Raw genomic sequence first — 24,771 nt, forward strand, 5'->3', positions numbered from 1 at the left:
GACCGCCGCTTGTTTCGCTTGCATTCTTTTCGTTGGAACTGAGACACCGGACGCTTTTGAACTTGAGATACGGGTCCTGCATATGGCGACCGCTTTGTTTTCGTCGAGCTACTTGATTGTCTTTCCATTGTGCGGTTGTGCTTGTGATTTTATTGACTTGGGGGGGGGGGGGGGAAATGCTTTCCGGACAGGTGATAGGTAGGACAGCGCCCGTGAGTGAGAGTGCGGAGCCATCCGTTTTGAGGTATTCCTTTTTTGTTTTCTAAAAGAAATTGTTTTTACAGTTCAACAGCCGGTGTATTTTTGCTGTGTATACGTTCGATTAAGCTGATGGGAGAGGTGTTTGAGTCCATATAGTGCTGGTTGTTTGAAGTTCTTGTGCCCTAGCTCATTGTTTTCCGTAGTCGAAAATGTTCAGCGGGGCTTCCAAACTGAAAAATGAATTTAAATTGTCTTATTTTTTTAATATCATGTGTGCTTCAAAGTTCACATTGTGCTGCTGGAGTTTTCACCAAGCCCTTCCCTTGCGTGTGCTGGAATTTAACCTGTTTCGAGTTAAGCCATTTAACACGTATATTGTTTGTCGGGTGTACGATGGATAAATAATGTGACAACTCCATGTAGTGTTAGTTCCCCAACGCATAATCTATGCTGTCGCCAAACACCAGTATTCCAGTTTGTACTTCATTGCCATTTTAATAGTTGTTTAAATAGTGGTTATACGAAGAAGTTATGAGGAATGCAAGCAGCAAACATTTCGGAGGAGAGTATTTACAATGAAGCTAGATATTCATTGTCGAAGCTAAAGAACTCTTGCCGGGACATACTGGGTACTTCTCGAGTAACGCCTCCGATTGAAGTTGTCCAACAGTTTTTAGACTTCTTAGGAGTGGATATTCTACCAGACGCCTTTTCTGTCGAAATCGAAACTGAATCCCTAACCTTATGTACCAGCGCGCCTTTGGTGATGGTTCTAGCTGAACTGTCTACCGATTGCGGGGATGACGAGATCTCGTTAGTAAGAAAGCAGGTTCTTCGCACTCGCTGTACCTTTATTGCCTCGTTGCCTGAGCGATTGGCAAACATTATATGTGAGTTGCGGGCGGTTGGCAAGGATGTTGACTGTGACTGGGGGGTGTTACCGGACCGGATATGCCAAGCGTTGTGTTGCTTTCTCTTTGCGATTTGTACCGCCTCGTCAGACCAAGAGCCGACGATACCGAATGAGGGCAAGACCTATCAACTCAAGAGGTCCAGCGCATTAGCCGTTTGTGACTTTATGATTCAAGCGGTGCTTGCTCGCGGATATATTAGCATGCTCTTCCGACATTTTTTAATTTCGTTGCGGAGCGCAGCAAACATTTCTACCATGTCAAATCTAACGTTTCCTTTTGTCTTAACGTCCATCTACAACTGTGCATTTACCAGTCGAGGCAAATCAGAGCTGTCGGAGGCCACAAGCACCCCTAAGAGATATCGTGCGACCGTGTACTGGACTGAATGGGTGTCGTGGCTCTTAGAAGCATCCGCAAGTGAGCCAAACACAAAGAAGTGTCTGATATCAACTTTGCTGCTGATGAGGGAGGGCCAAGATAATGCGGTAATGGCGGGGAAAAGCTCGCATGTCGGTCAGGCGTTGGAAGTTGAGATTTTTGCCACGTCCGCGTTCTACCTCCCAACAAGACGGGACGTTTTGAGGGTTATATTTAGGGAGGTCCTCCCCACTATCTCTTTTCGTGGAGATGGGGACAAACCGGGGCATATCCAGAACTTTGAACTTACGTTATTCGCTGAAGTGTTCCGCGTTTGGGGCGATCGCAACTTTGCAGAGAGCGCGCCAATCCGACTCAATACTACTTTGTCAAACAGTGTTATGTACATCCTGCTTCACGTCAAAGAGAATGGCATATTTTGCGAGAGGTCCCATTTCCCATCTGCACTACTGCAACCGCTTTTGGATGGGATCTCGTTACGCCTTGAGTCCGTGCGTTCAGAAGAAACAAGAAACGAAGGCATAACAGTAGCTGCAGCATTTGCATTATTTTTTTCATCCGAGGACGATACGTTGAATGGAGTTTCAGACCTGGAACTGTTTCCTGAAGCGCTCAGCAAATGGATGAGACATGAGCCAAACCATGCACTGATGCCCGGGTTGTCGCGTGAAGGGATAACAGAGCGTACCCACCGCGTTGCAGGCGAAGACCATGTGAAGTTTTTTCGTCATTCTGCGGAAAATGACGAATACCCACTTGACCCTGACGCCGAATTTACTTTCTTTTGCGCTGGTGACACCAGTAAGTCAAATGTGTTGGTGTCTTCCGGCACCGACAGCGCCCTATTTAAACACATACCTATTGCAAACAATGAAGAATTGACTTCTTTTGGGAAAACGTCTCATGAGGCAGATTCCCTGGATGGTATCGATGTTTTGGTAACGCTCCGTGAGTCGTACAACGCCGTTATGGGAATAGGAAGAAGCACAAGTGCCCAACTTTATGAGGTTCAACAGGAAACTGAAAGCGGACTTAGGGGACTCAAGTCTTCGTTGCAGGTGCTAAAAGGGAAGCTTGGCCGTTGGAACGAGCGCGTCATCGATGGGAACGTTTTAAGGACGAGAAGCACTTTGGGGGAGGAGCTCCACGTAATGTTGCCGTCGCTTCTTCCCGCCCTAATGAGTATTACAATTCATGCACCAGAACCACGGCACAAGGAGTTAGTGGAGTTAAGACTGTCAGTGTTAATCGACATCATCATTGTTTCCCCGGAAGTTGCTCTTGACCAACTAAGCAAAATGATATACAGCAGCGGTTTCGGCATTTTTCAACGTGTCGAAATGGCCAGGGCCATTGGTGAGGCGGCAAAGTTTCTTTCTCATGTGAAAATTCGAGTGGAGTATGAGGGGAAGTTAAAACAATGTAATGACACTCAGTTTCGAGACCCACAAAAACGCATTTATCCACCTATACCAAACGAGAGCAAGAGTATCACTTCGACTGTGTTTACTGAAGGAAGGAATACAAGGCGTTGGGGAAATTCCACTCGTCGTAGGGCATGCCAAGAAGAAAACGTTTATACTAGCTATCTCTCTGAAGTAGCTCCGCTGTTTATATCAGCCCTTCTGCAAAAAGCAGACGATGACTATTTTTCTTTTTTCCGGGACAAAGATCCGTACGCCCCAGCAGAAATCCTTCGAACCATTTCTACAGTTGTTCAGCGTATAGCGGCTGTTCGTCACGTAGCTCCGTCTCTTTGCGAGAACATTGTACCTTTTATTCTGGCTGTGCTAACCCGACACCCTCTTTCAGTTATTCGAAAACAGGCTTGGATTCTTATCGGCGAGGTCATGAGGTGCTGGTGTGGAGCTGGACCACTTGTTTTAGATGATTGCTCCTCAACCACTTGCCGTGAAGGGTTTGGGGGGAGCTCATCGCACTTATTTTCAGAGCAGTGGGTAAACGTCCAACAGGCGTTAGAGGCTATTTTCGATCGATCGAGGAATGATTTCTTATGCGCTGAAGTGGCCCTTCTTGTTGTTGTAGACCTGCGGGACCTGTTGGTGGCTAGGGCGGATTTCGAGGAGATGAACAAGCGTGTAGTGAGTGCGAGACTCATCTCAGCAGTGGAGTAAGTTGGGGAATAATTTCAGTTTTGTCTGGGTTAGGTACATGATACTTTTATTATTGTACTATGACGCATAACTTGTTCCTCTTTGTGCGGGTTCCACTTTTGACGTGTATCAGGTACCGCCAAATCTCTCCAAGTATGTTCGAACCGCCGTCATTACCGTTTTTGTTTTAAATAGTTGTCGACTACGTCATCTGCGTTCTCGGAAGGGTATAGGAGATGTGGCGAAGGCCACCGAGTTTTCACTTTATTTTTGGTGCCTCGTGTTTGGTGTCACCACGACGGCTCCTGCGTCGAAAGCGGGTTCACAAAGAGGAAGAAAATAAACAAGTCATCCGTGCTGGAGTTTCGTCACTTCGTACCGGAGGGATGCCCGCAGCTCCAGACACTACTTTAGACAAGATAAAGGCAGAAATTCACCGTATGCGGGTTGAGCAGACTGCCCGTGAAGAAAGTACTACCAGTGAACCCGTTCCCACCTCTTACGGTGACAGGACCTTTAATTACTTGGAATTGGATGACTGGCTTGAGGCTATTCGTCCAAACGAGGCTTATTACCGAGGGGATGATGTACTAAGTTGTGTCAAGGCAAAGGATTATGTAGCGAAGAAACAGCTCTTCTCGGAAGCCGATGAGGTGTTAAGAGGCAGAAATAGGGAGAATACTATTCGTTATTTGAGAATTGTGTACGGAGATATTGGATCTGATCATCGGGAAGAGGTGATGAGGTATGCCAACACCCTGTCACAGCTAGTGGAAGAGGAAATACAGAAGGTAACGAATAGCAATCAATCTCTCTGCAACAAGGACATTTCACTTGCGGAGGAGGGTCCCATTTCTGGCGGGGAGGTTAAGCAAATAGCTTGGATCAATGTTTTATCGGCGATGAGCGACACTGAGATACGCAAATTATGGAGGTGGGGTCTGCTTGATTTCGAAACAATAGAGCATCTTGCAGAGACGGGGCCATTTGCCGGTGAAAGGGAAACAACTGGTGTCGCCAAACCAGGTGATGGTGATGTGGACAGTAAACTTTTGCCACTCGTGGGGCCCGCCGGAGAAGAGGGCGAGGAGTCGTTTTCCACTTCTCTTCCGATTGAGGAAAACATTTACACTCTAAAAGCTGTGAAAGAAATGGACGAATTAACTGCTTCAGTTAGTGAGAGCGTATTTATGGGATTTCCCACCATTGATGTTGCCCCTGCCGCACAAAAGGTTAAGCAAGGTCGGTACGCGGACGTTTCGGAGCGTGAACTTCGGCTACTAGAGCGATATGAGGAAACCAAGTATACCGTAAAGGTACCGCCAGGGGAAGCCACAACACTCGACACACCTGGAATCGGTAGTGGCACTGGAGTTTCTGGCACAACGTCTGTGAAGTTGAAGTGTGACACTGAACTGGGGGTTGATAAGGCAAGTGCGGTGAATAACAGTCGCGTTATGGAAGGAAATGCTGTTCCTTCATCGTCCTCGTCTTCACGTACCGAACGCAAGTTGGTGGTGCCGCACCTGGATGTAACCGAGTCAGTGATGGATCGTGCGTTCTGCCCTTCTAATCGATTTCTGTACGCTCTCACTAAGTATGACGACGGTCTCCGCAGTTCGTTTGAAGGAATGGAGCGTATCAAACGTCGTGCGCTGTTAGACCCCGTCTTTCAAGCTGCTGTGGAGGAGGCGCATCTATGGGAAGATCTGTCCACGCAAGGTCATGAGGAGGAAAGTTCCGTCGGTGCGAAAGGGAAGATAATTCCGCGCAACCAACGGCACTTGCGTCATGGAGGCGTCAGATCCCCGATTCTCGGCGGACCACTTGCGAAGAAACACCACGCTGCTGATATACCGTATTTCTACGGAAACATCCGGAGTTTTGTACCCCCGCACGGCCGTTTCAACGTACCAGCTCCACGCGTTTCTGGAAGAGGAGGATCACGTCCTCGGAGAGTGTCGGTGAAACCGCGGATGCGTTACAGCCAGTAGCATGAACGCATTTTATCAGCGCGTGAGAGATCGCGGCGTTTAATTATTTATCGTTTGTTTTTTTTCACCACATTTTCTCCCTCCACTACTTGGAAATAAGTGACTGGCACGTGGGCAAAATGCCGTACGACCCCACGTGTTCGTACTTCGCATGTATTGTAAACGAGTAAACCCTTTTACTGTCAATATGAACTTATTTCTATGGTTTTTGGTACATCTTTTTTTTTTTTTGCGGTTTCCTTTTATCGTTTGAGCATTTATTTCTTCCGTGGAGGAAATTCCGTGGCATCAAAAGGAAGCGAGACGCCTGGCCCTGAATCAAAAAGTTTGAAAGTATTTGTTGGAAGGAGAGTGGAAAACAAGGACAGAAAATATGGCGTTTGGAAATGCGTCTAAAGGCACTGATGATTACACGCCTGAGGAGCATTTAACCGCTGCAGTGATGGAGTACAAAAAGTTGGAAGCTGCAAATCAAAATAGTGTGGAGCATATGTATAACGTCCTCTCGTCACCATTTAAAATTGGGAGCAAACCTTGCGAGGCCATTCGTGGCGATGCTTTACGGTGTCTTTCTGAAATCATAGGAAACTTTACAGCCAAGAGTACATCCGGCACTGACGGTAGCACCGTTATGGCAAGCAGCGCTTCAATTGTGAGTCAGGAATTGCCCCCAATACACCGCTGCTACGAAAGTGTTCTCCATTACGAATCGTGCGTCTTGGAAAGAACGTTGTCACGCCACAATAGCATGGTTGCCACTTTCGAGGCCCGGAGGCTGCGTGAAGCGGATTCGGCTCGTGAAGCAGCTGCAGCGGGTGGTGATATATGAGGTTGTAGAGGCCAGGTGAATACGTTCCAGCGGTGACAGGAGGAGCTGTAACATAGGTGCAAACGTGTACTATGGTGGACCGCTCGTGTTGAGTAGGAGTGTGAGTTCACTCTCGGCATCCACCTTTCAAAAGATGTTATTGGCGCGTCCGCGCCTTTGTATCATTGGCCTGCGCCACCGCGCGCTCTTTCTGTCTACTAGTTCGTCTCTGTGCTCGGTTCATATCAATTGCCTCTATCTCGAGGCATATATTTTTGTGCCAGTGGTCAGCCACAAGGGTGCTGGCGTGTACGTACTTGACTCGATGATTGCTTCCCACGTTTTTCTTTCCGTCGTGTTCCGTCGTTTTAGGCGCGGTTAATCACTATTTCAACGACAGTAATGTTGTAGCCGCTGTTGCTGACTTCGAGGTCCTGCAATGCTGGATCAGGAAGTACCTGTCATATTATGAATTACGGAGTGCGAGTGAGTAGGTGAGTATGTGTGTGTGCGTGTGTGTGGCTGACCATCAACAACGGAAAGCGCCTTTGAGTACCAAGGGGAGATTTCACAGATACTGTGGCCGGGTATGATAAATAAACGGGAAAGAGTCTGCGGGAGCGCGGAAAACAAGAAGCTTAGTGAAGCGGGGCCTAACATTGACACCAACTCCAGAAGAAGGTTGATTTTTTTTTTTTTTTGCGGGACAAGGGCTGCTTTCAAGTTCTCATTCACAACAGGGGAAAGATTACGCAAACGGAGACAGAGGTTTTCTCGTTGGTAGATAGTTGGCAGCGTGTAAGGGAGTTTGTGTATGGGCTTCAACAGTGGCCCGTCGGGAGTCTTTGAGTCTTCTTTCCATTGAAGGGTGTGAGGCGCTTACGGGCCTCCGGACTGGCGCTGAGTGCATGCCGCTGGAAAGTGGACCTTGGGATAAGAAACGACATCATGTACGATGCAGTTGCCGGTGTGCTCAGGATAAGGCTTCGCGGTTCACCCCGTTGCAACGTAGGACAGGGAGTTGATGTTCCAAATATAATTTGATAGGTGAGAAAGGCAGAGGTGAAGGGACTGAGTACCCCTCTGACTTCTCGGTGGGGAGAGAGTAAGCAGTTGATACTGATGGTGCCAATGATGACCCGACACTGCAGCTCTCGGTGGTAGTGGAGGAGGGTCTGCCGTGTGTGCTTGTATGCGAGGTGTTGGAGTCATTATGTGCTGAGAAAAGTATCCCCGATACCCTCCTTCTCGATATAACGAGCTGGAAGTCTTTCTAGCCAGTAAGCTTGGTGTTTGCGTGCAAAGCTGTGCGATGTAGGTAAGTGGGGAGGGCCATCTCCAGAATGGGGCTGGTGTGAAGGAGCAGTAAAGTAGATAATAACAGCTAGGGGTGCCGTTCAAAGGACCGTTTAAACCTCTACTGATTCGACTTCTGTCCTATCGGTGTCTCTTTTTCCTTTCACATTATCGATCGTTAGCAACGTGTTTTATTGTGCACCAACAACTAGACATATCATCGGTGCTGTATTTTACGCTACAAACGTAGGGGTGGGTTCAGCACATACAAATATTTTCATTTGTATATCTGTGCTCTTGTCTTTCGCATCTTAGCGGTGTAGCCTTCTGATATTTCCTGATTGATTACACGAAAAATACTTCAGAGTCAAATTGGGCGAAAGGAGTTGGATTATATATATATTCCTTCAGTGTGGAACGAGCTTGACGAGGCGTGCCTGTGCGCTTGGTGAAAGGAAGGGGAGGGCAATCGCACGCTGGAGGTCGCATTTTACCGTACAGCATTTTTGCTGGTGAAGGGGAGGAGGGCAAATACGAGAGTCGGCGCTGCACGGTTTATTCAGACGTGTGGAGAGGTGAAGGGTGGAACAGCCCAGGCTAATCGCACTCACATATACATCTCGACACTGCGACCATCATGGGTGGTGGAGCAGCGGTGTCGTCTGGTGACGACAGCGCCGCGGCATCTTCGGGTAACGACACCACCACAACGGATGGTAATCATGGCGGGAGGTACGCCTGGGAATGCGTTGACGACGTCGGGGGCGCTTTCAACGGTTCCATGAATGGCAACACCTCCCTGCCAAAAGGTTCAAACATCTGTGAGACTCACGGGTGTTGGAGTAAGCAAATACTCCGAAGGGACATTTGCTGCGAGCGGAGCTACGTTCACCCTGTCAGCGCTGCTTGGCGTTGCAGCAGCGTTCTTTCACTTCCAGTGTCACTCCTTGACGAGGTGTTCACTTTTTTGCATCCCGAGGATCTCTGCAGGGTATTGGAAGTATGCCGGTTTTTCTTCTCTGCCGCTGTAAGGTCCGATCGTACCGCCTGGAGGTCCGTATGCCTTTCGCTATGGAAAAACAAGCAGGGGCTCTCGCGCGTGGTGCGTGAATGGCCGTCTGTGGAGGAGGTATGCCGACAGGAAGACTTGGAGTCGATTTGTGTGCAACAAGCGTTTGCACATGAATATTTCAGCTGGGGAACCATTAACAACATGGTGCCGCACATGGAGGACGGTGAGGCCGACTGCGAAACCTATTTTGCTGCGACGGTGCTATTCAGTGATGCAATTGATCAGGGTACAGGGGATCCAACGGGACGACGGCAGCAGCAGGTGTGGGGATGCACACCATCGAGTACGGCTACGTACGATGCTATTGTGAACACAACGGCAGCAAGAGCACCCCTGTTCACGGTTCTTCCTTTTTCGGGACGTTACACCACGCCTGGGGAAACGGAGGGGATCACATCTACTTCCTCGTGTGTTGCAGCGGAAAAGAGAGGGCTTTATTGGTGGCAGATGACCCTCGAACGACAGCAACAAGAACTGAGTCGGCTCCGTAAGACCGGTGGTTCGTCGAAGTTTCAGCATAAGCAGCCATATTGCCCCGCTCGCCCATTACTCAGCCATACCAACACCCCACAAAACGTGGAATCTGTCGAAGCGCCTTTTCGGTTCCCGTCCACGACCGGGTGCTGTGAGGGGAGCCGTTTGCAAAAAGTGTGTGACACTGCGGTCAGCCAGCATGTTTTTTGCAGTTCCGGGTGTGGTAAGGACAGCAAAAGAGAACATGGAGGCTCTGTCGACGACTTTCACAGAGGGATGGCCGTTGTTCGGTCTCTCAGCGCACAACTGCGTGCCCGGAGGAAGGCGCGCACGTACGTGTTTGCGAAGAAAACAGCTAAATACTACGATGATGAAGATGATAACGACGAAGACTTGCTACAGCTTCCAGTGTCATGGAAATTTGCTTACTATATGTCTTTGCGCGATTCATGCCGCCAGAAGATAGCGATGCAAGAACTCATTGAAGGCACATGGTTCGTGTGCTTTCGGAAAACCGGAAACACACACCCAGCATGTTTTAATGCTGACAACAGTCTGTTTGTATACCCCGCCATTTACACCCGCGATGGTGGTTGTCAGGTACATCGTCCCGGCGGTAGTAGCGGCGAAGGTGCAGCTTCTGCTCCGGTAATGCCTCCGGTTATGTATCAGCTGCAGCGCGGTGGGACAGAACTTGTTCTTAACAGTTTCCCTCCGCTGAAAGTACAACGCCGCTCTCGCTCCGCCTGTTCCCTCTCTTCCACCCAATCTGCTTCCCCAAATGCACCAGCCACTGGTCGTGCAATGGATGCTCAGACGCACAACGGAGGGAGGGGCATAAGGGCCGGAACTTCCGCGGCGGAGGCTGCCGCAATTCGAGCATTTATGTCTGAGCCCAATGCCACCCTTCACCGCCTTGCATCCGCTGCGGAACGGTTACACCATCCACACGACACCGAACGCGTTGCAACAGCTGGGGAAGGTGCCGGGGAAGGAAAGGAGAGTTCAAGTGGGGGGACGGTTCATGATGGCGACGATGAAGATTTTGATAACGATTGGGGATGGGTGATACAAAATTATTTTGTGAAAATCTTTTCCTCAACAACGAGTATCCCGTTGTATGTAAGCAGGCTGGAGTACTCATGTGGGCTGTAGTCTTATCAAACTGAGGGGCGAACGGCCCCTTTTTTCCTAAACCCCCAACATTGTGCGCACGGCTAGCATTTTTTTTTTTGACAATTTATTTATCTACCTTCTATTTTTTGATACCTTTACTCAACCGAGTTTTTCTCCCCATTGGTAAGTGTGATACGAATGAAAAAGGAGCCATCCATTATGATTGTTGTTATTGTCGGGTGTAGTTAATGTTTGGCATTACCTTTGTTGTTAATGTTGCATCATATTATATGTTTTCGTACTTATTGTTGCGGTGTTCCACTAAAGTTTAGTGATATAAAGCTCGTAGAGATAACGATGTTTCTGTACCTGACGAAATCGAGGGTTTTCTTTTTTGTTTTTTACCTCACTGTGGTCATGCTCGTCATTTGCTCGCTTTTCTGTCGCAGTTGACCGTTTTACTTCACTTACTGATGTCGCGTCGTATCACACCGCTTTTCTTTGTATTTCTCATCGCCTTTCTTGCATCCCACGGAGGGTCCTTCACAATGAGGGGAAATGTAGTTGATTGTCTTTGGTAATAGTGCGGCAGAACTCTAAGGTCAACGTTGGACCCGTTTAGATATGCACAAACTTTAAGCAGGTACCAAACCCGGAGTGATGATGTGAGGAACAATCATCCAACCGACTGGCAGAAGACACCGGCAAGGTTGTGTTGCAATTTCTCCACTACTGAAGGAGGCTCGCTTAAACGTGGCACCAGATTGGGGCATTGAATGCAAGGTCTGACTGGTGCTGTGGGGGTCGGCATCAAAGAGCGGTATGGGAAGAAACTTAACGTAATACTGTGGGCTGTAGGTTATTGCGGCGTATGATTTATGTTAGGGAGTGCCCCGTTGCTTCAGTGTGACGAAACACTTTCACTTCTATGATTTTTGCCTCTTCTAGCGAGAGTATACCGGAATCAAAAAGGGAGGCATACTGGTATATGTTTGGCAGGCTACGTGGTGTATCATAACTTGTCATTGATGGCCTACTCGGGCGCAGAAGCCACGATTCTTCGTATCCTGCGTCATTGCTAAGCAGTGATGTAGCTTCTGAAGGTATCCAAACTGCTGCTTTTTTTTTTTTTTACCACCTGGTGTTTCAGAGGGTTAGTCTGCAAAGCGTTTTTGATGGTTTTCACTTGTCCCTTTTCCCCGTTGCTTGATTCGAAACGTGAAAGTGTCCATCCACTAGCGGTTTGGACACCTGATGGACAGCGTAGGGGATAAGGAGGCTCAGCATCACAGCCCACAGCGAAGGGCAACAGGGCTTCCACCCCTGAGATCACCTCGTGCAGAATGTGGAGGGGCTCCGTCAGGACCTTTTTCTTCCATTGGTGTTGACCCCGTTACTCGTTTCGTGAATTTTCTGTGGATTTGCCATAGGGATATCGAAATTCCACTTGAGACATCCCTACAGCGGAGCGTAGAGTTGGCTCAGTTTGTGGAGTCGAACAGATGCTCTTGTTTTCTTCCCCGCCAGCAACAATGTATACGATGGGCCATTTGGGAGTCCCTGTACGGCGGCGTCGAACGCGCAAGGAGCTTAGCGGAGGTGGAAAATTATATAGAAAGTTACTGCTGTGGCCCCCTGAGGAGGCCCTTGCGTCCCCATTTCGGCGCTACGGCATTTAGGGGAAACGATGCGGGAGGTGGAGTTTCTACATCACCATGCAGAGGGGCTACCGATGTGCGGTGTAAGTTGGTTGCGGACAATAGAGCTTGGGGTGAATTAAACGTAACCGAAGAAAACTCTTTACTTGCTTTGCTTCGAGCCAATGGGCGGCACCATGCGCCGCTCCCCCGTCATGCTAGTCATTGCCCACGCAAAAAAAGTGGCAAGGGCTTCAACCATCGACTGCCGCTGTTGCAGCTTGTCCGTGCTATCCAGAGTGGCCGGTTCCATTCGGATCAGCGAGAAGGAGAGGATGGTGGAACGGGGTTTTCACACTTTCTCGAGTTATCGACGAGCGCCTTCAGGGGCGGTTCTCAGAGCACTGAAGTTGATGGCGTTGGCGCTGATGATCCTCCAGCATCTGAAAACTCATTCGCCACACTCAGTGATGTCGAACTGCTCACCACCAACTGCCCTGTTTGTAGTGCGGAGGGGCTTCTGCAGGGCTGCTGGCTTAGTGTTTGTTTGCTGCAACTTGTTAACATGCTAGCGTCGGCTCACCTATGTGCTGCGCCACTGATTCTGCCGCATGATGTTGTGTCTCTGAAACCGAGGGAGGCTATTGCAGTCGCTTACCACATAGCACAGCATCAATTGCATCTCGCCGTGGGCTTGTTTTACTCTATTGTGGAATTACCAAGTACTTCCAAATCCTCGACGAGGAAAAGCGATGGGGGCTGCTTTCCGGGGTCCGCTTCTTCAGGCGAGAGGGAGCACCACGATAGAGCAAATGGTACCATAGGTGAACTAGCTCACCATAGTTTGGTTGTTTGTGTTCATGTTCTGTCGTCGCTGAGGGTTTTAGAGCGGAGGAATGTCTACGCCGTGTTGCTTCATGCCTCTGTGTTGGCTTTCTGCGACCGACGCGGTACTACCAAAGCAAATCAGCTGCTTCGGGGTTTCATCGGTTCCATTGTGAACATGTCGGAAGATTTGCGGGGGTCCGGAAAAATATGTCTGCCTCCTGGTGGTGATATTTACGATGCGTGGATGGCAGTTGAGCCCTTACTCTACAAAGAGAAAAGCGTTGAGGATGAACAAGAGAGCGATTTGTTGGTGCTTGAACAGATAACGACGGGACTACTCTTCTCTGTTTTCCTCGAATTATTGGATATGAAGGATCTACCTGCACCGTCAGAGAAGCATCAGCGTCCACCTAATATTTACAGTACTGCCGTCATATCCTGTCTTCGCGCACGAGACGTACTTGACAAGTACGCGTGCCCGCGGCTCCGCAAGCTCTGCGACGCCGCTGACGGTTCAATAAGTTCACGGGGGCGGCAGTCCTTCTCTTTATATTGGCTGCTACAAGGGATGCTGTTCCACAATCTCAATGCCCTTTCACTTCTGCCATCTGTGAGCACACCATTTCACAGCTACCAGGGCGAAATCCCCATTCAGTGTATGCAGGCGGCAGCGCGTGAAAGTGATGCTGCACGAGAGTTCACTGAATACCCACTGGCGCCTCAATGGATGGAGATTCTCAACGATTGTGAGGTGGTGAAGGCTGCGGAGCCGTGTGTAGACGCTGATGAGACCCATACCTGGCCTTGTGAGTGGCGGTTGCCTGTGAGCGTGGACACCAGTAAGCCCAGTTTTACTTGTGGATCACTTCCGCCAGAACAATGTGTAACGGAGGTGGCACTACTTCCTCCACCAGTGATGAACGTGTGGTTCGACTTCGCTCGCGCATTGTTCCGCAATACCCCTGCTGATTTAGTATCGGCACACACGGGTGATGACGAGACAGAGTTGCGCCATCCGCACGGTGTTCCCACTGCCTTTCCACCGGATGCTGCAGTTGCTTCACCCCCTTCCATTAACGCGCTCAGTTCTAAGGTTGGGAAGGTGCCTCTGGGGCGACAGAGAGATTTGGATGAGAAGGCGGCTGCAGCGAAATTGGAGAAAACCCGGCTTCGCGCCGCTCAATCAGAGATCGGATTCTGGTCCTACTGGTGCGAGGTATTCGCGTCCCATCAGTTACTGAGTCTGGTGAGTGACCGGCCTTCGCTGCTGGACCGCTATCGACAGCTGCTGTCTCCCTTCACTGGTGTCGTGGGATGTGACAACTGCAATAAAACCCCCTTTATGCGGGCCCTTCAGGAGTGCTATCCGCTGATTCCTAGTCAGGGCGGTTCCCACTCTGTGGCTCAATACCCTTTTGTGTTACCGTCAGACGGGCAGCAGGGTGTGCAAAGATCTGTGGCGCAATTGCTGCAGGAACGGGAGCTCTCTCTAGCCGCGATTGATTGCAGACTGCGGACCGCTGTGGACCAATACGAGCGTCAATGCACAAGACCAGCTCCTGGATTGCGCGTGGGACCTGGAGGGCGCGGCATCAAGGGGGGAGGCTCAAGTGGGCCGGTTACTGCTGGACCGCCATTACATTTGCGGTTGAGGGGTCCCAACCGTGCGGGGGTCAGACCGAACTGAAGCCGATTTGTGCACTTCTACGGGCGACCGTGCTCCGGAGGAAGTAAGGCAGCTGAGGGTCACACGTCGAGAGGTGCGCGACGCTGTCAACTCCGTGAAAGGGACGAGGTAACTAACTGGGAAAAATGAAAGGACAGTTATGTGTGAAAGTGTGATATACCCAGAATGAGGGTTTGTGTACAATTGTTCTTTTTTGCACTAGAAGGATGCTAGCCAACACCTGATAGCCTGTTTTATTGAGTTGTGTTTTTGTTCTTGAATGTGTGAGTAGCGGTATGATGTTATATGAAGGTGGGATCGCAGGGCGGTCGTGTCCAGTCCTTGTATCGATGGGCCCCCTACTTTGCTGTGGGTTGTGATCAGTGTGTTCGGCGTCGTCGGTCTGTTTGGTTTTCCTTCCTTCTCATTGTCCTTTGTCTTTATTCGTTTTTGCGCTTCGAACAAGCGTGGTAAGTACAACTGAAAATAGGCGTAACGGTCCCTTAAAGTGAAAGGGTTGTTTTGCGCAACCACTTAGTGTCAGCTCACCGGATCAGTGAGCATATCCATCATTGCAAAAGTATTGTTCGCTCCTCTATGGCGTCTGTGTCTAGGCGCGACGAGTCGGGATGGCGTCGACGTTTGAGAGCCCTACGTGAAGAAATAGCGCGAGAAGGCAGCCCGGAGTGGGAACTCTCCATTAAGAAGTTTCGGAACAAAGCGGTGGAGGTGGTCACAGTGGGCCCAGGTAGTGGAGACGGTGGTGACTCCTTTGACGACGCTGAAACGACGCTGCTTCGTGAGATCAGCGGTGACTCCCGTTTGAATATGCCCGACAACGAAGTGCAACCTGCGCCGTGGACCCAAGATTCCGCGAGCAGAGTGATTTACCGCTACTCGCTACTTTCCAGTGGGCAAGACGGTGAGATGGCTTGTGCTAATGATCAGTCGCTGGGGCTGCAGGAACTCTTGGGACAGCACGTGTCGAAGTGGGTCAAGAAGCCGGAACCGCTGATGACCCCCACATCTACCCGTCAGGGATCGGCCTCTGCAACGTCGTCTGATTCAGCTTCTGACTCAACATCGCCAACCCCCACAGAATTATCTGATTCAGCAGTAGACCCGACAGCACCAACCTCTACCGACAAGGCATCCATGCCTCAGTTGCTCAACAGTGGTGAGAAGTGTCCAACGCAATCTGTGAATGATCATTCGGAGAGTAGTACTGAGAGCGAGGAGGAGCGGCATGAGGAGGGGCTTTTTGAGATTGATTGATGTGGATGCTTCAGGTGGATGATCTTTGAGTCGCTTGCATTCTTGAGATAACTGCTTTTTTAAACAATATACTTAATGAATTAAGTTCACATACATGTATTCTTGTGTGGAGGATCATAACTGGGGGTGGCTGTGGAGTTGTGTATAGCCATATGAGTGCTCTGAGGAGATGCCACACGCACACCGCAGTTCACAGACGAAATTGGTACACTATATATACCTCCCTTTGAATAATCTGCCACTCAGCTTCGACCACGATATCTTCCAGCAGGGTAAGACGTGGAGAAAAGGAACCATTTGTAAAGACAGAGTGGTACAAATTAGTGGTACTTCCCGTGTTAGGTGTCCTTGACCGTCCCCCCCTCGCCAAGTAGGAGTTTGATACAGCGCAGTCGTCTTGCTTTTTATGTTCAGTGCAGGAGCTAGTGAGGAAGCGTACCTCCAGCAGCTACGCGGCATCCGCCAAAAACTTCACCTGAAGAACAGTGAGGTGTGGGAGCAAACTGTGGATTCTTATTTGTGTGATGCGGTAGATTTTCTCAAGGGGAGTGGGCCTGGCAGTGGAGACAGCGGTGACTTCTTTGACGACGCCGAAACGACGCTGCTTCGTGAGATCAGCGGTGACTCCCGTTTGAATATGCCCGACAACGAAGTGCAACCTGCGCCGTGGACCCAAGATTCCGCGAGCAGAGTGATTTACCGCTACTCGCTACTTTCCAGTGGGCAAGACGGTGAGATGGCTTGTGCTAATGATCAGTCGCTGGGGCTGCAGGAGCTCTTGGGACAGCACGTGTCGAAGTGGGTCAAGAAGCCGGAACCGCTGATGACCCCCACATCTACCCGTCAGGGATCGGCCTCTGCAACGTCGTCTGATTCAGCTTCTGACTCAACGTCGCCAACCCCCACAGAATTATCTGATTCAGCAGTAGACCCGACAGCACCGAACTTCAAAGCGCCACGTGAATCAGCAGGAGACTCCACAGCACCAACCCCCGCACCGCTGCCTCCCGCCGGCTCGGGCGTCCCCCTTCCCCCAACTACAGCCGGAAAGAGTCATCAAGATTGTTCGCGGCTGTCGCGGAAACGCTCTTACCAGTTTCTCAAATCGTAAGAAACGTACAATATTGGCACCGTCTGGCCTCGAACACGGGAATCACTGCCCGCACAATCATAAAACGGCAGAGTAGGGGATAATTTTTACGACACGCTCTCGTGGCTGCAGTTGGTATTCGTTGCTCGCCGTTACCTTTCGTAGCGTGTGTTTGTGCGTGGCCTTCTTCCTTACTTTTTGGTGCATTTGTGGTTCCTGCCTGCATCCGTGTTGTTGCTGTTTCAGGTATGTTTACTGCATTCGTTGGCCTTCATTTACCCACCAGTACGGTGACCTGCACATAAACCATACCCCCTGTTGCAACCGCGGCCCACACCCCAACAGCCGAGGTGTGGGTTTAAAGTAAGAGGACATGAGAGGTGATTACTTCGTCTACTCTTTCCAATCCCACTGTTACTGCGCTGTGGAAACATGTGTCCTGTACCTCTTTTGTGATGTGTTCATGCAAGAGACGTTGGTACTTTCGCGTGGGCGCATCTTCTAGCGGCGGTGAAAAGCGGCAGCCTGAAGACACGATAGGCCGCAGAAAACTTTTTCTGACCTTACGACATGTTGTGAAGGCTATAGACACCACAGCGTGTTCTTTGTGGTGTGCACGGACTTTTTGCGACGTGGCATTACGACTTATGCCCCATTACTATGTCTGTGACATTGCCCCGTTCTTCCTTATTGCACTGGTCCCTTCGGGTATTTTGTGCTTCGGTAACGATGCACGATTCTGCAGTGCAGACTCGTGCTTAAGTACTGGCACAGTCATTGCAACCGTACAGCTCAATTGTCTCCCCGCAATACTTTTCCTTGCTTTCTTTTTGTACATACGCTTAGGCAGTCAGATACTGGCTGGAATAAAGGTGCGAGTGTGCTTCCTGGGGAGTCTCGGACTTCAACCGCAGGGCAGGTGGCGAGGACGAAGGGTGTGCGGGGCGCATCTTTTTTCGACTGCTACTCATTGTGCGTACATTGAGCACGCCGGTATAAATTTATTTATCTTTTCACAGGAATGCCCTCCACCATCTGTCACCGCCGTACATCCCACAAAGTTGCGGCCTTATTGTTCGCCCCTCGGCATCGTACACAACGAACGCAGAGTCAATTTGGTTCGACCACAGGCCCCACATCCGGTGCCAAAACGGATTTCTCTGGCAAAGACGGTAGTAACAGTATTAATCTTAGTAGCGACACAGACGAAGCGAAAGGAAACGACTGGCATGGAGGCGGGGTGCCGCGCGAAAACCGATCCTTCCATTTTGACCCCAGTAAACTGCCTGACACAATTCCTGGCTTGGAACGCAGGGAGCTGGCGGCGCGGTTGGAAGAACACCAGCGGGAGCTGGCGCAGAAGTATCAGCAATCGGCGGCAGACGATCTGGCGAAAGCGATCGACCTGATGCGGCGGGCAATGCCACCGGAGGAATTCAAGCGTTTCCTACAAGACGTAGAGAAAGCAGCGGCTGAAGGGTCAAAGGAGGCAGCAAGGATTAACGCCATGTCTCCCGCGCAACTGTACAGGTATCAGCGCCGTCAGCGGCGCCGGCAGCGCGTTCAGCTCTTCGCAAAAACAGTGATGTTATTTGTGTCTGTCTTTGGATGCGTATTTTTTTTGTTCTTCTTTTTTTTCTTCTTTCATTAACGGTAGGAAACCATATACCCATGCATGACCGTTCTTCACTTTTTTATGATAAGGGAGGATGCGTGGGCGACGGCTCTATGGTTCCTTTATTTTTTCATTTGGTATGAGATAGAGGATCGTGGAGATGATTGGGGGCGTTCTGAGGCCCGTTTTCTTCTTTTCCAGTGCTTCGTCTCGCCGTTTTCCATATATGGCTTCCTCCGAACCTCAGCAGTTAGTGTTGCGCCGTGAGGTTTCTATTCAATGTACATACAAACGTTATCATCATTACCTATTTATTTGTCTACCGGTTGTTGTTTTTAAGAGTTGGCTTAAGCGCAGTGGCTGTAAGGGACCCATATAGGGAGGCCCCGATAAATTGACGAATAAACGTTAAACATTTGTACGCCACACTGCTGCTGGCTATGGGAGAAGGAACCGGCATGACGGCGCACTTTCTTATTACAACCCACGCTACTGTTCAGTTTTGCTCTGTTCCACTTCTTTCTTTCCTTGCTCTCGCCCACACGCGTGCTGATATTACATGTGTGGTACATCGGGCGCGCAAATTGGCGTTAGATGTTTGTAGTTAGGGTGGTTGTGCGTGATGGTTCATATGCTGCTCGTGGTCCGTACAAAAATCGTAGCAGCTGCATGGCTTTCCCTCATGTGAGTTATCGCGTCTACAGTTCCTCTACTTCGGGGGCCCTTCGTCCCTCGTGTAGGGTGCTGCGCCCCCAAACGATTAAACCAAATCCGGCGCATACCCCTAGTGGGAAGTTTGACCGTAGCTTTGAGAAACTTAGCAGCGAAATAGAGAATCGCATGCCTTTTCGACAACAACAGATATTATTTGGTAGCAAATACGACCGCAACTTTGGTGAAGAGAGTCAGGATGAATTGAAGAAGGCAGCACAGGACGATCTGTTCGGGCGTGAACCCGAACGCGCAGCGGCTCGGCAAGCACGCAGTTATTTTACGGGTGATGATCTCTCCCCGACGGCTCTTCATGTCAAGTCCCCGCGGCTGAAGGTTTCACAACTGCAACATCGGCAGAATTACGATAAAAATATACTCAAGACATCAAAGGAAGCTGATGATTACTACTATCGGCGAGAGACACCGTCGGAGCGAGGGGCCCGCCGCCGTGTTTTGTACAGTGTTGCTTCAGTTGTTGGCATTGGCGCATGCTGGGGGACCTACTGCCTGTGTCAGTACATGTTAGAGTAGGCTGTGACATGTGGTGTAAGTAAGCGCAATACCGAAAGGCATGTGTATATATGCGTGTGCCTCACGTTCGGTTCTTCTCACCTCCTTACATTTTGGTGCAGTGCTGTTCGGTTTGGGGATATGTCAAGATTGAGGTTATCTCACCGGGGGGGGGGAGGTGTATTGCGAATCTGAATTGGTTTTCCCTTGGCCATGCGGTGCCACGGCGGTCGTTGTAGTAGCCGTGCCACTTGGACCGAAGGTGATATGAAAGGGGGAGGTGGGGTGGCGGGGTCACACTCATCTGGATGTGAAGCCTTCCTCCTCTCACCCACTTTTTTTTTGTTTCCACACACTTTGCTGCTACATGTATTGATTTTAACACTATTCATGAGGAGGTGGATACCGGTGCCGGTGGCCAGTGACTGCTTTTTTCCCCCTTCTTTCTTCGCTTTTACTATCGCACCCACCTTTCCGTTACAGTTGGGCAGAGAATAGCCTGAAGAAATATCAAAGGAGCAGAAAGAGACGAGGAAAAGGGTGAGATTGAGTTAGCGAAGGAACCGAGGACAAGAACGAAGTGCAATTTTTTTTTTTAAAGAGGAAAGAAGGAACCAAGCGGGCTGCGACAGAAGCAGGGAAAAGAGAGAAGAACGAAAGTGTGACAGGGAAGAAGATATAAGAAGCGAGAGGTCCCAATCACACGAAATCCCATAGATTAAGTAAAACAAACCACACATAATCCCCACCTAAATCAAGGACAGAGAATAATTAGAATAACGACGGCGAAACAAGGTAGGGAGGTAAACACAAGCGAAGTAAGGAGGAAGGGTACTGTGTACAGAGGAAGTTTCCGGAGATGAGTGGAAGCGCTGATATTCTCGACGGCTTTTTTGTGGGTCCGGAGATTTCTTCCCAGGGCGGTGGAGGATCAGCTCTTTGGGGAAGCGAGCAGCATCAACAGCATCCGGACCTACGCCGTCAGCGGCAACAGTTGTCTAATGCCCTTCAGCCGCACACCCCAGACAACTCTGTCGATGTCGCCACCACCACCAGCATCTGCAGCAGCACTCCGAATAACGGCGATAAGGACATCTCGGGGCTACCGGGCAGCAGAGGTGAGGTGGATTACAAGGAAGCCGGGGGTGTTGCTGTTGTTAACTTGGGTATGAATGGAGGTATAGACAGAACTGGTGGAGTCAACCAAAACAGCAGCAGTGATGTCAGCAACGGCAACAACAACGTGAACTATGTCCGCGTGGGTGTGGAGCCGTCGATTAGTCCAGTGCCCTCTGGAACTGCGTCAAATGAGGCCTTTGCCCCACTGGGATCCCGGTATATTCCTGACGTAGGGCAGCGTTTGCCCCATCAGGTACTTCACCACCAACAACCCAACATTCCAGTTCAACTTGGACCCGCGTCACTGCCGAAGGTGGACCGCGTGAACGAGGCTGGTGTTCCATCCACCCCCGCACTTCCGCGCGGTGATGGCATGCTGGATCAGCTTTTGTCCAGGTTAGGTGAGAGTAAGATTATGGCAACACTGTTGTTAATGCAAACGATGCATTCTTCGCCGCAGGGTTCACCCGCGGTTGCTATCCTGGATCGTGTAGTTGCGACCTTAGAGGAGAGCATAACAAACATCACTCAATCTCGTGACTTGTTGTCTCCTCCTACAACGAATGGAGGTGTGCCTTTTCATGGCATGCCCAACGACGTTCTGCTCGACCCACTACACGCGCCCCCGCTGCAAGCTCAGCCTCAGCACCAACAATTTCAGCCCAATGGGGGCGATATGCCGTACTTTCCAGGTCCTTCGGCTCCCGGCAGATATAACGACCGTGCTATTTGGTTTCCCCCACAGATGCCTGGATCCAATGGTGACGGCGGCAACCTAATGGAGACGGGGTGTCCCACCGTTACTGTGGGGGCGATGCATCAACCCCACCCCAGCCCCAGCCAGAAACAACAAAATCAGAAAAATCAGCGACGGCACCGGCAGCAACCACATGCACCGGCTGTACAAGGTCAGCGGCCGTTTGATTCGGGAATGCTTCCTTCGAACCAAATGGCGCCATACATTAACGGTGGTGGCCCTGCTGCGGGGGCGGCGTATAACAACTCCAATGCTCCTTTGCTCGATATGGGCGATGATTCTTTGCCAGCGTACGACACGTCCGCCGACTCCGGCGCCGCCCTAGTGGACGGCAGCCGCGGCAACCACACCGGCAGCAGCAATAACGGCGTTGGTGGTGGTGTGCTTGGGCAAGGGGGCGACGAGATAATTCGTGGCCCTCCTCACCGTCCGTCGGAGCTCCAACTTCCACCGGGGAGTGAAGAAGTTGAGAGTTTTCTCGCTTTTGTGGAGTTCAAGCGCGGTCGCGTACGCAAGTATGAGTGCCGGATTGATATATTCCCCGGGCAGTACGTCATTGTGGACGGGGACCGTGGGAGGGACTGCGGGCTCGTCGTGCAAACCGTGAAGTGTAAACCTGATGGTAACGCTGCTGTTTGCTGCATGGATGGCTGCAATGTGAATTCTGATAAAATCAAATTGGAGAAGGGCCGCGTGCTGGGGGTCGCCACGACGGAGGAGATCGACTATATTCACCACACAATGCAGCGAGCAGAGCGAATTGCGCTCGAGACATGCCGGAAGGTGTGCGACGACATGGGCATAAGGATAAATTTGCTGGACTGCGAGTATCAGTTTGACATGGAAAAAGTGAGTTTTTACTTCAACAGCGAGCACAGTGTGGATTTCCGACCACTCGTGCGAGAGCTGTACCGCACATTCCGCGTTCGTATTTGGATGGAGAACACAAACCCACGTGTCAAAAACAGCATGCCAACAGGTGGTAGTGGTGGTGGCAGGCGGGGTAGCATTAAAAACAGCAACAATAACAATGGAGACGACAGCGACGGCATCGGGGACGACGTTTCTGTTCTGAGTGATGTTGCGGACGCAGTCAAGAGGCATGAAGGGGGAAATGGCGCTAGCGGCCCTAACGGAGGCGGCAAACGCCGCGGCTGCCAGCGTGGCTTTCAAAGGCAGAAGCAGGCAAAGCGCAGCAGCAGTTAGAAGTGGGTGAGGAGACATTTTTCCTTTCCTTTCCTTTTCTTTTCCTTCCACATTATTCCTTCTAATGCCTATGTTTGGTAGTAGTACTGATAGTAGTGAATGTTATGTGTCTTGTGATTTATCTTTTTTTGTGCGTTGAAGCGGTGGTGCTAGCGGGACGAGTTGGAGAGGAGGAAAGGAAGGCGTGTGTATGTGTGGAGCGGTGTTGTTGGTTCAAGGGAGTAAAAAAAAAAAAAAAGACGGAAAAGAAAAATAAAGTAAAATGGATGAAAAGGGAAAGGAAAAGGAAAAGGAAAGGAAAAGGAAGAAATGTGTCGGGCATTTCTTTTTCTTTTTCTACTACCTTGTTATGGCGATTGCCGTTTTCTTTTGTCATTATTTTTCTTCTGCTCCCTTTTAATTACTTATTTCTTTCCACAATCAGTTTGTTTCCTACCTTTTCTTCATTCGTTCCCCCCTTTTGCTGTTTTAACGGCCTGACCTTCATCGCTTCATTCACTCATGTGACTGTTGTGGAGGAGTTGAGTTTTGAAGAGCGGCTTACGGTTAGTATCAACATCCTCTTTTTTTTTTCTTTGGTGTTGTCGGTTACAACGCCTGAGTTTGAAGAGGGAAAGGTGAAAAAAAAGAAAAGTAACACAAATTAAAAGGCAAATGAAAAGAGGTTTGTGCTTATATGTGGAGAAACTCTAGCTGCTGAGGTAGCTCAAAAAGGAAAGTGGATGATAAAAGATTGATGAAGGTGCGCTGCTTTTGCAAGCAAGCAGGCAAACGAGAAGTCGCAGAAGAAAGTGTGCAAAATGTTCTCTTTTTTCCCTTTTTCTTTTATGGATGAGTAATAAAAATCACGCAATTTCTCAGAGTAGTAGAGAAAGAGGAGAGGAAAAAGAAAAGGAAGGAGGAATGTGACCCACCATGAGCATACAAAACAACAGCGTCATCAAATACATGAAGGTGCCATAAAGGGAAAGCAGGAAAGAAAATAAAGGAATATAAAAAAAGGTAAAAAAAAGACGGGGAAGAAACGCGATGCGCCAATGCCGTTATGAGTACTTGATATTATTATTGTTATTATTTACAATTTATTGATATCTTCCCTCTTTCCCTTTTTTTCTTTTACTTGCTTACTCATCATCTTTCATTTCTCCTTTTCTTTGCACCTTTTTCTTCTTGCAATGCTCCCTGTATGCGTTTGTACATGCGTTTTGTTTAATGTCTTTTCATTTTCACCTTTTTTCTCCTTTTATTTGTAGGTGTTTTTTTTTTTTCGTCACTCGTTTCATTTTCATTTTTGGCTGTACGCCGTCATTTCAGTCAATTCGTGAAGCCAGTGAAAGGCTCAAAAAGAAACGAAGCGAAGCAAAGTAAAAGAGGGAGAGAAAAAAGGATAAATTCACTTCTCTTCCCTCCCTCTGTTATCCCCTTCTTTCCCGTCCCCCCCTCACTTCACTTCCCCTCTCAAAAAAAAAAAAAAGAAAAAAGAAAAAAGAAAAAAAAAGAAAGGGGGAAGGAGAAACAGAAACGAAAAATAAAATACGTCAGAAATAAAATAAAACAATATCAACAAAAAAGAAAGCAAACGAAAAGGTTCCCGGAGAGGGGCTTCCATAGAGCTGAGGAGTTATGTATGAGGGCTGTGCTGGGCAAATTCTTTCACCTTTTTTCTTTTCTCCTCTGGCGTGTGCAACTGCTTGCGTGTGTGTTTGTGTCACCGTTTGTACATATTTATATGTGTTTTTAAAACCTGTTATATCTATATTTAATAATACACGAACATATGTACATTTGTGTGTGTGTGTGTGTGTGTGTGTGTGTGTGTGTGTGTGTGTGTGCGGATGTCTGAGCAAACAATGCCTAACGGCATCTCTCTTTGTTTTATTTTCGTTTTTTTTTCTATTTGATTTCACTCGTTCTTACTTTCCTTCACTCTCCTTCTCTGTCGATGACTCCGTGTGACCGCATCCCCTTTCAGCATACAAATATATAC

The 24,771-nt window shown here is 49.4% G+C and overlaps 12 protein-coding genes across 12 annotated transcripts; all 12 read left to right on the forward strand.

The window, feature by feature from the left end:
* Positions 1-739: 739 nt before the first annotated feature.
* On the forward strand, positions 740-3,628 carry TbgDal_V970 (hypothetical protein, conserved; the record flags this gene model as incomplete). The annotated part of the gene is made up of 1 exon (XM_011774944.1): positions 740-3,628. The coding sequence occupies one exon, from the start codon at positions 740-742 to the stop codon at positions 3,626-3,628; it is 2,889 nt and encodes a 962-aa protein (XP_011773246.1).
* Positions 3,629-3,843: 215 nt separating this feature from the next.
* On the forward strand, positions 3,844-5,601 carry TbgDal_V980 (hypothetical protein, conserved; the record flags this gene model as incomplete). Its single annotated transcript, XM_011774945.1, has 1 exon — positions 3,844-5,601. The coding sequence occupies one exon, from the start codon at positions 3,844-3,846 to the stop codon at positions 5,599-5,601; it is 1,758 nt and encodes a 585-aa protein (XP_011773247.1).
* Positions 5,602-5,974: 373 nt separating this feature from the next.
* Positions 5,975-6,430, forward strand: TbgDal_V990 (hypothetical protein, conserved; the record flags this gene model as incomplete). The annotated part of the gene is made up of 1 exon (XM_011774946.1): positions 5,975-6,430. The coding sequence occupies one exon, from the start codon at positions 5,975-5,977 to the stop codon at positions 6,428-6,430; it is 456 nt and encodes a 151-aa protein (XP_011773248.1).
* Positions 6,431-8,342: 1,912 nt separating this feature from the next.
* TbgDal_V1000 (hypothetical protein, conserved) lies at positions 8,343-10,406 on the forward strand (the record flags this gene model as incomplete). The annotated part of the gene is made up of 1 exon (XM_011774947.1): positions 8,343-10,406. The coding sequence occupies one exon, from the start codon at positions 8,343-8,345 to the stop codon at positions 10,404-10,406; it is 2,064 nt and encodes a 687-aa protein (XP_011773249.1).
* A 1,215-nt stretch (positions 10,407-11,621) lies between these two features.
* TbgDal_V1010 (hypothetical protein, conserved) lies at positions 11,622-14,519 on the forward strand (the record flags this gene model as incomplete). The annotated part of the gene is made up of 1 exon (XM_011774948.1): positions 11,622-14,519. One exon carries the CDS (start codon positions 11,622-11,624, stop codon positions 14,517-14,519), a length of 2,898 nt encoding a protein of 965 aa, XP_011773250.1.
* A 576-nt stretch (positions 14,520-15,095) lies between these two features.
* On the forward strand, positions 15,096-15,773 carry TbgDal_V1020 (T. brucei spp.-specific protein; the record flags this gene model as incomplete). Its single annotated transcript, XM_011774949.1, has 1 exon — positions 15,096-15,773. One exon carries the CDS (start codon positions 15,096-15,098, stop codon positions 15,771-15,773), a length of 678 nt encoding a protein of 225 aa, XP_011773251.1.
* A 406-nt stretch (positions 15,774-16,179) lies between these two features.
* TbgDal_V1030 (T. brucei spp.-specific protein) lies at positions 16,180-16,884 on the forward strand (the record flags this gene model as incomplete). Its single annotated transcript, XM_011774950.1, has 1 exon — positions 16,180-16,884. One exon carries the CDS (start codon positions 16,180-16,182, stop codon positions 16,882-16,884), a length of 705 nt encoding a protein of 234 aa, XP_011773252.1.
* A 1,000-nt stretch (positions 16,885-17,884) lies between these two features.
* TbgDal_V1040 (hypothetical protein, conserved) lies at positions 17,885-18,514 on the forward strand (the record flags this gene model as incomplete). Its single annotated transcript, XM_011774951.1, has 1 exon — positions 17,885-18,514. The coding sequence occupies one exon, from the start codon at positions 17,885-17,887 to the stop codon at positions 18,512-18,514; it is 630 nt and encodes a 209-aa protein (XP_011773253.1).
* Positions 18,515-19,072: 558 nt separating this feature from the next.
* On the forward strand, positions 19,073-19,723 carry TbgDal_V1050 (hypothetical protein, conserved; the record flags this gene model as incomplete). The annotated part of the gene is made up of 1 exon (XM_011774952.1): positions 19,073-19,723. The coding sequence occupies one exon, from the start codon at positions 19,073-19,075 to the stop codon at positions 19,721-19,723; it is 651 nt and encodes a 216-aa protein (XP_011773254.1).
* Positions 19,724-20,561: 838 nt separating this feature from the next.
* Positions 20,562-22,784, forward strand: TbgDal_V1060 (hypothetical protein, conserved; the record flags this gene model as incomplete). The annotated part of the gene is made up of 1 exon (XM_011774953.1): positions 20,562-22,784. One exon carries the CDS (start codon positions 20,562-20,564, stop codon positions 22,782-22,784), a length of 2,223 nt encoding a protein of 740 aa, XP_011773255.1.
* A 104-nt stretch (positions 22,785-22,888) lies between these two features.
* TbgDal_V1070 (hypothetical protein, unlikely) lies at positions 22,889-23,431 on the forward strand (the record flags this gene model as incomplete). Its single annotated transcript, XM_011774954.1, has 1 exon — positions 22,889-23,431. One exon carries the CDS (start codon positions 22,889-22,891, stop codon positions 23,429-23,431), a length of 543 nt encoding a protein of 180 aa, XP_011773256.1.
* Positions 23,432-24,407: 976 nt separating this feature from the next.
* Positions 24,408-24,740, forward strand: TbgDal_V1080 (hypothetical protein, unlikely; the record flags this gene model as incomplete). The annotated part of the gene is made up of 1 exon (XM_011774955.1): positions 24,408-24,740. One exon carries the CDS (start codon positions 24,408-24,410, stop codon positions 24,738-24,740), a length of 333 nt encoding a protein of 110 aa, XP_011773257.1.
* Between the last annotated feature and the right edge of the window lie 31 nt (positions 24,741-24,771).

This window comes from Trypanosoma brucei, chromosome 5 (genome assembly GCF_000210295.1).
Source record: "Trypanosoma brucei gambiense DAL972 chromosome 5, complete sequence".
NCBI lineage: Eukaryota > Euglenozoa > Kinetoplastea > Trypanosomatida > Trypanosomatidae > Trypanosoma > Trypanosoma brucei.